General features: G+C 37.6%; 1 protein-coding gene across 17 annotated transcripts in view; it reads left to right on the top strand.

The window, feature by feature from the left end:
- The first annotated feature begins 207 nt into the window (after positions 1–207).
- nrxn1a (neurexin 1a) overlaps positions 208–12941 on the top strand; it is a 294437-nt gene continuing 281703 nt past the window's right edge. For all 17 annotated transcript variants that reach the window (XM_061931896.1, XM_061931907.1, XM_061931900.1 and 14 more), the window contains exons 1-2: positions 208–493; positions 978–2188. In XM_061931896.1, coding sequence (XP_061787880.1) covers positions 1456–2188 — 733 coding nt within the window. In that variant the 5' untranslated portion in view covers positions 208–493; positions 978–1455. The remainder of the gene's footprint in view (positions 494–977; positions 2189–12941) is intronic.

The following is a 12941-nucleotide window of genomic DNA, read 5'->3' on the forward strand; positions in this document are numbered from 1 at the left end:
AATCGATTCTGAATCGCACAACGTGAGAATCGCGATTCGAATTCGAATCGATTTTTTCCCACACCCCTAGTTCTCATCATGCTTGCCATTGATATCGACACTATCGGTATTTGGCTCGGTCCGCCCCCCCGACTCTACCTTACTCTCGCTCTCTCTCTCTCTCTCTCTCTCTCTTCACGCGCTCGCGCACTTCGCAGTCACGTGACGAGCCCTCGCGCGCAGTCTCGAGGAGGAGAGCATATATCTTACTGCACCTTTCCCACTCCCCCCCCCCTTCCTCTACCTCCTCCCGGGAGAGAACACCTTGGAGGTGAGCCTGGACCTTTTCATTTCCTCGGAGCGGGTTCCTCCCGAGCTACCTTTCCCGCCGCCAGGCTCCCTTTTAGTCGGCTTTTCGACTCACCTCCGCCGGTAAGGAAGGAAGGAAGGAAGGAGGGAGGCGGAGGGATCGATGAGTCGCGAGCCGCCGCGGCACCAAAAGGATGCTAGTGAGGTAGGTCCTATTTTCCCACCTTTAAATATGAAATTTGCCGACAAATATCATTCATTTAACTATTTTTAATCGTTTTTTGGTACCACTGGGGAAGTAGGAGTAATTAGGTGACGAGTAAAGGAGCGAAAGAAAGGAATGGGGGGGACATGGAGCGGAGGAATGTCTGCAAATCGACAATCGATATTTCAACCGCAGTCATTCACCTCGTCTATCAATAACAAAGATGTCGCCCGCGTTTTCTTCCTCTTTTTTTTTTTTTGTGCCCCCCCCACGTCGTATCGTTTGTTTGTGGAGGGAGTTCGTGAAATGACAGGTTAATTCGCTATGGTTTGACTCATCCGCCGCATCACCGCTGCTGCTAATTGTGATGAAAACCATAGAATCCTTCAATGTGGAAAATGTTATTTAAAAATAGTGTGATGAGGCTAATTTTAGTGTTGTTTACTCTTGACTTGACTGTCCCATCTCTGTTCTCTCTCTGTAGGTGGCGGAAGAGTGATGACCAGGCACACACACACACACACACACACACACACACATGCACACACACACCATTCTTCAAATCTTGCCCCCGCTAAGTAAGACGGGGAGGGGAGAGAATCCTGCAATGACGATGTCATTTCTCTCTGTTAGCGGTGTGTGAGCCGTACAAAACGCACGCGCCGAGCTCCGTGGGGAGTTTTCCTGCGTGGGGCGGGGGGGAGCAGGCCCCTATCTGGGCCACGAAGATGGAGTTCACGTCCGTTTGGGCGCACGTGTAAAGATGGCGCGGTCGTCGGAATGAAGGACTGAGCGGAGGGTGAAAGAAGGATCCCAAGCGTCACCTCGTTAGGAACGCAGGGTGCACCTGAGACCCGTCCCTACAAAGTGCCGTCACCATGAGCGCTGTAGAGCACGCTTCCCAGCTCTAGCCTCCCCCCCCCCCCCCTTCTGCCAGTGTGTGTGAGTGCGAGCGTGCGCGCATGAGTGTGATGGCGATGTGCGTCTGGGCGGCGGCCCCTCTGCTCTTCCTGGGCCTGTGCCTGTGCAGCGTGGGGGGCCAGGCCCAAGGCGAGGTGCTGGAGTTCGGCGCCGTGTCCAACCAGTGGGGCCGCTTCCCGGTGTGGAACGCCTGCTGCGAGAGCGTGCTGAGCTTCAGCCTGCGGACGCACAGCCAGGAGGGCCTGCTGGTCTACCTGGACGACGAGGGCTTCTGCGACTTCCTGGAGCTGCTGCTCCTGCGCGGCCACCTGCGCCTGCGCTTCTCCATCTTCTGCGCCGAGCCCGCCGAGCTGCAGTCGGGCGTGGCGGTGAGCGACGGGCGCTGGCACGCCGTGCGCGTCAAGCGGGACTGGAAGAACACCTCGCTGGAGGTGGACGGGCGGCTGGAGGGCTGGGCGGAGGTGAAGAGCAAGAGGAGAGACATGACGGTGTTCAGCCACACCTACGTGGGCGGAGTGACGTCGGAGCTCCACTCGTCGCCCCTGCGCCTCACCTCGCCGTCGGTACGAGAGCACCCCGCCTTCCGTGGCTGGATCACGGCGGTGAGCATCAACGGCTCGTTGGTGGCGCTGGACAACTCCGAGGGCGTCACGGTTACGGCCGGCTGCGGGCCGGACCACCAGTGCCAAAACGGCGGCGTGTGCAGCTTGGTCAACGACCTGGCCGTCTGCGACTGCTCCGACACCGGTTACCAAGGCAACGACTGCAGTGAAGGTAAGGCCCAAGAACCCTGCTGACCCTTTTACATGCATCTCATCTTTTACACCACACACACACATTTGCACAATTTCAAACACGACCTCCAGTGCTGCGTTCACTTCATGTCTAAGGGACACAACACTTACTTAGCTCCGCCTCCCTCCCTCCTTCCTTCCAACAAACCGGAGTTCAGAAGGGATTTTTTTGGAATATTCCAAAGCGTGGCCTCCGTGGCCAAAGACACCCAGCAGGCACAAGACAATAAAACAGCGTTGAGAACTTGTTGAATTAGGTCCTGATGTTGAGCAACTCAAACATAACGTTGAAACAACATCCTTTTTGACAATGTTGATTCGACCATTGAATTTTGGTCATTTCCCAACCAATATTCTCCAACAAAAAAAATCCAACGTTGAAACATGCTTTTTTGACAACGTTTAATCAAGGTTGATTTGACCATTGAATTTTGGTCATTTCCCAACCAATATTCTCCAACAAAAAAAATCCAACGTTGAAGCAACATGCTTTTTTGACAACGTTTAATCAATGTTGATTTGACCATTGAATTTTGGTCATTTTCCAACCAATATTCTACAACACAAATACAACGTTAAAACAGGCTTTTTGACAACGTTTAATCCATGTTGATTTGACCATTGAATTTTGGTCATTTGCTAACCAATATTCTACAACACATACAATATTGAAACAACATGCTTTTTGACAACGTTTAATCAAAGTTGATTTGACCATTGAATTTTGGTCATTTTCCAACCAATATTCTACAACACAAATACAACGTTGAAACATGCTTTTGACAACGTTTAATCAATGTTGATTTGACCATTGAATTTTGGTCATTTTCCAACCAATATTCTACAACACAAATACAACGTTGAAACAACATGCTTTTTGACAACTTTTAATCCATGTTGATTTGACCATTGAATTTTGGTCATTCTCCAACCAATATTCTCCAACAAAAAAAATCCAACGTTGAAACAACATGCTTTTTTGACAACGTTTAATCAAGGTTGATTTGACCATTGAATTTTGGTTATTTCCCAACCAATATTCTCCAACAAAAAAAATCCAACGTTGAAACAACATGCTTTTTTGACAACGTTTAATCAATGTTGATTTGACCATTGAATTTTGGTCATTTTCCAACCAATATTCTACAACACAAATACAACGTTAAAACAGGCTTTTTGACAACGTTTAATCCATGTTGATTTGACCATTGAATTTTGGTCATTTGCTAACCAATATTCTACAACACATACAATATTGAAACAACATGCTTTTTGACAACGTTTAATCAAAGTTGATTTGACCATTGAATTTTGGTCATTTTCCAACCAATATTCTACAACACAAATACAACGTTGAAACATGCTTTTGACAACGTTTAATCAATGTTGATTTGACCATTGAATTTTGGTCATTTTCCAACCAATATTCTACAACACAAATACAACGTTGAAACAACATGCTTTTTGACAACTTTTAATCCATGTTGATTTGACCATTGAATTTTGGTCATTCTCCAATCAATATTCTCCAACAAAAAAATCCAACGTTGAAACAACATGCTTTTTGACAACGTTTAATCAAGTTGAAGAGGTTCATTTAGCCTAGTGTCGTGTATTTATAAATGGTTGATTTATATAGGCTAGTAAGGTAAAGTTTTGTACTTGACAAGCCAAAACTTGTCAGGTACAAAACTTTACCTTACTAGCCTATATAAATCAACCATTTATAAATGTTTAATCAATGTTGATTTGACCATTGAACTTTGGTCATTTCCCAACCAATATTCTCCAACAAAAAAAATCCAACGTTGAAACAACATGCTTTTTTGACAACGTTTAATCAATGTTGATTTGACCATTGAATTTTGGTCATTTTCCAACCAATATTCTACAACACAAATACAACGTTAAAACAGGCTTTTTGACAACGTTTAATCCATGTTGATTTGACCATTGAATTTTGGTCATTTACTAACCAATATTCTACAACACATACAATATTGAAACAACATGCTTTTTGACAACGTTTAATCAAAGTTGATTTGACCATTGAATTTTGGTCATTTTCCAACCAATATTCTACAACACAAATACAACGTTGAAACAACATGCTTTTTGACAACTTTTCATGCATGTTGATTTGACCATTGAATTTTGGTCATTTTCTAACCAATATTCTACAACACATACAATATTGAAACAACATGCCTTTTGACAATGTTTAATCTGTGATGATTTGACCATTGAATTTTGGTCATTTTCCAACCAATATTCTGCAACACAAATACAACGTTGAAACAACATGCTTTTGACAACAAGCCAAAACTTGTCAGGTACAAAACTTTACCTTACTAGCCTATATAAATCAACCATTTATAAATGTTTAATCAATGTTGATTTGACCATTGAATTTTGGTAATTTTCCAACCAATATTTTCCAACAAAAAAATCCAACGTTGAAACAACATGCTTTTTGACAACGTTTAATCAGTGTTGATTTGACCATTGAATTTTGGTCATTTTCTAACCAATATTCTACAACACATACAATATTGAAACAACATGCCTTTTGACAATGTTTAATCTGTGATGATTTGACCATTGAATTTTGGTCATTTTCCAACCGATATTCTACAACACAAATACAACGTTAAAACAGGCTTTTTGACAACGTTTAATCAATGTTGATTTGACCATTGAATTTTGGTCATTTTCCAACCAATATTCTACAACACAAATACAACGTTAAAACAGGCTTTTTGACAACGTTTAATCCATGTTGATTTGACCATTGAATTTTGGTCATTTACTAACCAATATTCTACAACACATACAATATTGAAACAACATGCTTTTTGACAACGTTTAATCAAAGTTGATTTGACCATTGAATTTTGGTCATTTTCCAACCAATATTCTACAACAAAAATACAACGTTGAAACTTCATGCTTTTTGACAACTTTTGATCCATGTTGATTTGACCATTGAATTTTGGTCATTTTCTAACCAATATTCTACAACACATACAATATTGAAACAACATGCCTTTTGACAATGTTTAATCTGTGATGATTTGACCATTGAATTTTGGTCATTTTCCAACCAATATTCTACAACACAAATACAACGTTAAAACAGGCTTTTTGACAACGTTTAGTCCATGTTGATTTGACCATTGAATTTTGGTCATTTACTAACCAATATTCTACAACACATACAATATTGAAACAACATGCCTTTTGACAATGTTTAATCTGTGATGATTTGACCATTGAATTTTGGTCATTTTCCAACCGATATTCTACAACACAAATACAACGTTGAAACAACATGCTTTTGACAACAAGCCAAAACTTGTCAGGTACAAAACTTTACCTTACTAGCCTATATAAATCAACCATTTATAAATGTTTAATCAATGTTGATTTGACCATTGAATTTTGGTAATTTTCCAACCAATATTTTCCAACAAAAAAAATCCAACGTTGAAACAACATGCTTTTTGACAACGTTTAATCAGTGTTGATTTGACCATTGAATTTTGGTAATTTTCTAACCAATATTCTACAACACATACAATATTGAAACAACATGCCTTTTGACAATGTTTAATCTGTGATGATTTGACCGTTGAATTTTGGTCATTTTCCAACCGATATTCTACAACACAAATACAACGTTGAAACATGCTTTTGACAACATTTAATCAATGTTGATTTGACCATTGAATTTTGGTCATTTTCCAACCAATATTCTACAACACAAATACAACGTTAAAACAGGCATTTTGACAACGTTTAATCCATGTTGATTTGACCATTGAATTTTGGTCATTTACTAACCAATATTCTACAACACATACAATATTGAAACAACATGCTTTTTGACAACGTTTAATCAAAGTTGATTTGACCGTTGAATTTTGGTCATTTTCCAACCAATATTCACAACACAAATACAACGTTGAAACAACATGCTTTTTGACAACTTTTGATCCATGTTGATTTGACCATTAAATTTTGGTCATTTTCTAACCAATATTCTACAACACATACAATATTGAAACAACATGCATTTTGACAATGTTTAATCTGTGATGATTTGACCATTGAATTTTGGTCATTTTCCAACCGATATTCTACAACACAAATACAACGTTGAAACAACATGCTTTTGACAACAAGCCAAAACTTGTCAGGTACAAAACTTTACCTTACTAGCCTATATAAATCAACCATTTATAAATGTTTAATCAATATTGATTTGACCATTGAATTTTGGTCATTTTCCAACCAATATTCTACAACACAAATACAACGTTGAAACAACATGCTTTTTGACAACTTTTGATCCATGTTGATTTGACCATTGAATTTTGGTCATTTTCTAACCAATGTTCTACAACACATACAATATTGAAACAACATGCCTTTTGACAATGTTTAATCTGTGATGATTTGACCATTGAATTTTGGTCATTTTTCAACCGATATTCTACAACACAAATACAACATTGAAACATGCTTTTGACAACGTTTAATCAATGTTGATTTGACCATTGAATTTTGGTCATTTTCCAACCGATATTCTACAACACAAATACAACGTTGAAACATGCTTTTGACAACGTTTAATCAATATTGATTTGACCATTTGAATTTTGGTCATTTTCCAACCAATATTCTCCAACATAAAATCCAACGTTGAAACTAGACTAGACTAGACTTCCTTTTTTTGTCATTCAAATTTTAACTTTACAGCACAGATAAGAACGAAATTTCGTTACATACAACATGCTTTTTGACAACGTTTAATCAATGTTGATTTGACCATTGAATTTTGGTCATTTTCCAACCAATATTCTCCAACAAAAAAATACAATGTTGAAACAACATGCTTTTTGACAACGTTTAATCAGTGTTGATTTAATCATTGAATTTTGGTCATTTTCCAACCAATATTCTACAACACAAATACACTGTTGAAACATGCTTTTGACAACGTTTAATCAATATTGATTTGACCACTTAAATTTTGGTCATTTTCCAACCAATATTATCCAACATAAAATCCAACCTTGAAACTAGACTAGACTAGACTTCCTTTTTTTTGTCATTCAAATTTGAACTTTACAGCACAGATAAGAACGAAATTTCGTTACATACAACATGCTTTTTGACAACGTTTAATCAATGTTGATTTGACCATTGAATTTTGGTCATTTTCCAACCAATATTCTCCAACAAAAAAATACAATGTTGAAACAACATGCTTTTTGACAACGTTTAATCAGTGTTGATTTAACCATTGAATTTTGGTCATTTTCCAACCGATATTCTACAACACAAATACAACGTTGAAACATGCTTTTGACAACGTTTAATCAATGTTGATTTGACCATTTAATTTTGGTCATTTTCCAACCAATATTCTACAACACAAATCCAACGTTGAAACAACATGCTTTTTGACAACTTTTAATCCATGTTGATTTGACCATTGAATTTTGGTCATTCTCCAATCAATATTCTCCAACAAAAAAATCCAACGTTGAAACAACATGCTTTTTGACAACGTTTAATCCATGTTGATTTGACCATTGAATTTTGGTCATTCTCCAATCAATATTCTCCAACAAAAAAATCCAACGTTGAAACAACATGCTTTTTGACAACGTTTAATCAAGTTGAAGAGGTTCATTTAGCCTAGTGTCGTGTATTTATAAATGGTTGATTTATATAGGCTAGTAAGGTAAAGTTTTGTACTTGACAAGCCAAAACTTGTCAGGTACAAAACTTTACCTTCCTCGCCTATATAAATCAACCATTTATAAATGTTTAATCAATGTTGATTTGACCATTGAATTTTGGTAATTTTCCAACCAATATTCTCCAACAAAAAAATCCAACGTTGAAACAACATGCTTTTTGACAACATTTAATCAGTGTTGATTTGACCATTGAATTTTGGTCATTTTCCAACCAATATTCTACAACACAAATACAACGTTAAAACATGCTTTTTGACAATGTTTAATCAATGTTGATTTGACCATTGAATTTTGGTTATTTCCCAACCAATATTCTACAACGCAAATACAACATTGAAACAACATGCTTTTTGACAAGGTTTAATCAATGTTGATTTGACCATTGAATTTTGGTAATTTCCCAAACAATATTCTCCAACAAAAAAATCCAACATTGAAACAACATGCTTTTTGACAATGTTTAATCAATGTTGATTTGACCATTTGAATTTTGGTCATTTTTCAACTAATATTCTGCAACACAAATCCAACGTTGAAACAACATGCTTTTTGACAACGTTTAATCAATGTTGATTTGACCATTGAATTTTGGTCATTTTCCAACCAATATTCTACAACACAAATACAACGTTAAAACATGCTTTTTGACAATGTTTAATCAATGTTGATTTGACCATTGAATTTTGGTAATTTCCCAACCAATATTCTACAACGCAAATACAACATTGAAACAACATGCTTTTTGACAAGGTTTAATCAATGTTGATTTGACCATTGAATTTTGGTAATTTTCCAACCAATATTCTAAAACAAAAAAATCTACTGTTGAAACAACATGCTTTTTGACAACGTTTAATCAATGTTGATTTGACCATTGAATTCTGGTCATTTTCTAACCAATATTCTACAACACAAATACAACGTTGAAACAACATGCTTTTTGACAACGTTTATACAATGTTGATTTGACCACTTGAATTTTGGTCATTTTTCAACTAACATTCTGCAACACAAATCCAACGTTGAAACATGCATTTTGACAACGTTTAATCAATGTTGATTTGACCATTGAATTTTGGTCATTTCGCAACCAATATTCTGCAACGCAAATACAACGTTGAAACAACATGCTTTTTGACGAGGTTTAATCAATGTCAGGTTGTGACGTTGATTTGACCGTTGAAAATTGGTCATTTTCCAACCAACAACGTTGATCCAACGTTAGACACCAACGTTGGATTTACTCAATTTACAAATACAACTAATTTGCAACATCGTTTCAAAAACAGTTTTAAAGAACATGTACCGGTATGTACAATCAACGTTGTATCAATGTCTTGCGCCTGCTGGGCAATGACCTTATAGATCCGCTATGGACGTGCTCATTGGCCTGACTTTAATTGGAAGTAGGTGAAGAGGCTGGAAATCAGTGCTTGTCACCATGGCTGCCTGCGCTAATGGATTCCTATTGATTGGCCTTCACCGGCACCAAACGCGGAGTTGAAAGGAAGCGTGTACAATCCATCGCCTGCCAATACTTTGAGCCGTTTGCTGTGTTTTAAGGCGCTCTGTGCTCGATTGTGTGTTCCGCTAGTCCAAGCCCTGTTACCATAAGAAGCACAGGAGCAAGTAAAAGTAGAAGTGTTGACGACCCAGTACTTGACAATTATTTTCTGTCATGTCCCCACTTAAGGACGGAAATCTGTTCACGTCCCATGAATTGCAATGTTTCTGAGTACCACATATTCATTTATCCGTACAAACCAGTGTATGATTTGTTGGCACCAACATTCTAATTATCTTGGGTGTCCTGCAAAGTGCAGGCCGGGGGCTATTTGCGACCCTTAGCTACTTTTATAAAAGCTCACGGCACAATTGTTAGCATTCTAATGTTAGCATCATAGCTTTTTGTAGGGCACATTTTGCAGGTATACACTTCAGCCTCAAATATGTTGTTACTTGACACATGCTAAATGTTAGCATGCTAATATTAGTTGGTTAGCTTTTTTTAGTTAATTTTATTGGTACACACCAGACATATTTTGGTACTTGATGTAAGCTAACGTTACAATGCTAGCATTTTTTTTTTTTTTTTTAATTCAGGATTTCATCTCAGAGTAATATTTTGGTGCTTGACGCCTGCTACAGTTAGCATTTTAGCTTGACACCTCAGTGTCATATTTCACCAATGCTAACAGCATAGTACTATTAGCATGCTAGCTTTTTTAAACTAATTTTGCTTTTATTTTTTTTACTTGAGGCTATCTGGACAGTGCTAACTGTTCAGATATTTATATAACATTTCAGTTCGGCTTTGGCTTTTCAGCCTTTACACGAAATTTGTAACGAAATTGCATTTTTTTACTTCTATATATCTATATATTGTACCGGTTTTGATGGTGAAAACTGCCAAAATGACCCCTACCCCCATCCTTTGATTGATTGATTTATTTTTTGTTTTGTTTTTATTCAGTCATTGGTGGAGCTAAGGATAATATTTGAATATTGTTTTTAATATTGTTGTGCAGCACTTTGGAAACATTTCTGTTGTTTAAATGTGCTCTACAAATAAAGTGGATTGGATTGGATTGATTTGTCAGTCTGTGGCCCTTAGTGGAAAAAGTTTGGGCACCCCTGCAATAGATTATCAGTGTTTTCCACAGAATGGCAAGCAAAAATGTGGCTACAATGCATGTATTTTTTTTATAAAGGCAAAAGGCAAAAAAAAGCATACATTTTAAGATAAATCTGCATTAGTGTGTGAATACACATACAGTGCAGTATTTATTTGTTTTCTACATATTTTTTTTGCTGCTAATTTTATTACTGCAATTTAACACATGCTGAACTGTCTACACCAGGGGTGCTCATTACGTCGATCACGAGCTACCGGTCGATCTCGGAGGGTGTGTCAGTCGATCACCAGCCAGGCATTAAAAAAATAGTCCTAAAAATGAGCGATCATAAATCTTCACTATGACGTCACTTTCGTCACTTGATTGACATTCACGGCACCCGAGGGTCTTCTGAGATGACGCTGGCTGCTGCCAGCTCATTAAAATTACCGACTGGAAGGCGAGAAACACTTTATTTCAACAGACTCTGGCGCCGTACCTGTCGTCAAAACTCCAATGACCGACTGCACAGTTGCGCTAACAAAACAAGAGTCTCAGAAAGCTGTCGTGCACAAGCTAGCAAGCTACGGAGTTTGCCGACAATGTATTTCTTGTAAAGTGTATACAAAGGAGTACGGAAGCTGGACAAATAAGATGCCAAAAACCAACCACTTTCATGTGGTATTGGACAGAAAGGAGGACTTTTTTCTCCTTCATTCGAAAATGCGGACGTTTTTAGCACCACTGTCTGATTCCAATCAATGCAAGTCATCAGAATCAGGTAATACACCAACTTATATTCTTGTCTTCATGAAAGAAAGGAATCTATATGTGTTAAACATGCCTGTATTATCTTTAAACACCTTAACTTGTTAACAATATTAACTATATGTGTTAAACATGCTTGCATTATCTTTAAACACCTTTAACTTATTAACAATATTAACTATATGTGTTAAACATGCTTGTATTATCATTAAACACCTTTAACTTGTTAACAATATTAACTATATGTGTTAAACATGCTTGTATTATCTTTAAACACCTTTAACTTATTAGTAATATTAACTTTATGTATTAAACATGCTTGTATTATCATTAAACACCTTTAACTTGTTAACAATATTAACTATATGTATTAAACATGCTTGCATGATCTTTAAACACCTTTAACTTGTTAACAATATTAACTATATGTATTAAACATACTTGTATTATCATTAAACACCTTTAATTTATTAACAATATTAACTATATGTATTAAACATTCTTGTATTAACATTAAACACCTTTAATTTATTAACAATATTAACTATGTGTGTTAAACATGCTTGCATTATCATTAAACACCTTTAACTTATTAACAAAAACATATATTTCATAAATAAGTAAATATAAATAATATACAGGTAAAAGCCAGTAAATTAGAATATTTTGAAAAACTTGTTTTATTTCAGTAATTGCATTCAAAAGGTGTAACTTGTACATTATATTTATTCATTGCACACAGACTGATGCATTCAAATGTTTATTTCATTTAATTTTGATGATTTGAAGTGGCAACAAATGAAAATCCAAAATTCCGTGTGTCACAAAATTAGAATAGTACTTAAGGCTAATACAAAAAAGGGATTTTTAGAAATGTTGGCCAACTGAAAAGTATGAAAATGAAAAATATGAGCATGTACAATACTCAATACTTGGTTGGAGCTCCTTTTGCCTCAATTACTGCATTAATGCGGCGTGGCATGGAGTCGATGAGTTTCTGGCACTGCTCAGGTGTTATGAGAGCCCAGGTTGCTCTGATAGTGGCCTTCAACTCTTCTGCGTTTTTGGGTCTGGCATTCTGCATCTTCCTTTTCACAATACCCCACAGATTTTCTATGGGGCTAAGGTCAGGGGAGTTGGCGGGCCAATTTAGAACAGAAATACCATGGTCTGTAAACCAGGCACGGGTAGATTTTGCGCTGTGTGCAGGCGCCAAGTCCTGGTGGAACTTGAAATCTCCATCTCCATAGAGCAGGTCAGCAGCAGGAAGCATGAAGTGCTCTAAAACTTGCTGGTAGACGGCTGCGTTGACCCTGGATCTCAGGAAACAGAGTGGACCGACACCAGCAGATGACATGGCACCCCAAACCATCACCCAACCATGCAAATTTTGCATTTCCTTTGGAAATCGAGGTCCCAGAGTCTGGAGGAAGACAGGAGAGGCACAGGATCCACGTTGCCTGAAGTCTAGTGTAAAGTTTCCACCATCAGTGATGGTTTGGGGTGCCATGTCATCTGCTGGTGTCGGTCCACTCTGTTTCCTGAGATCCAGGGTCAACCCTTTTTTGTATTAGCCTTA

This window comes from Nerophis lumbriciformis, linkage group LG39 (genome assembly GCF_033978685.3).
Source record: "Nerophis lumbriciformis linkage group LG39, RoL_Nlum_v2.1, whole genome shotgun sequence".
Lineage (NCBI taxonomy): Eukaryota > Metazoa > Chordata > Actinopteri > Syngnathiformes > Syngnathidae > Nerophis > Nerophis lumbriciformis.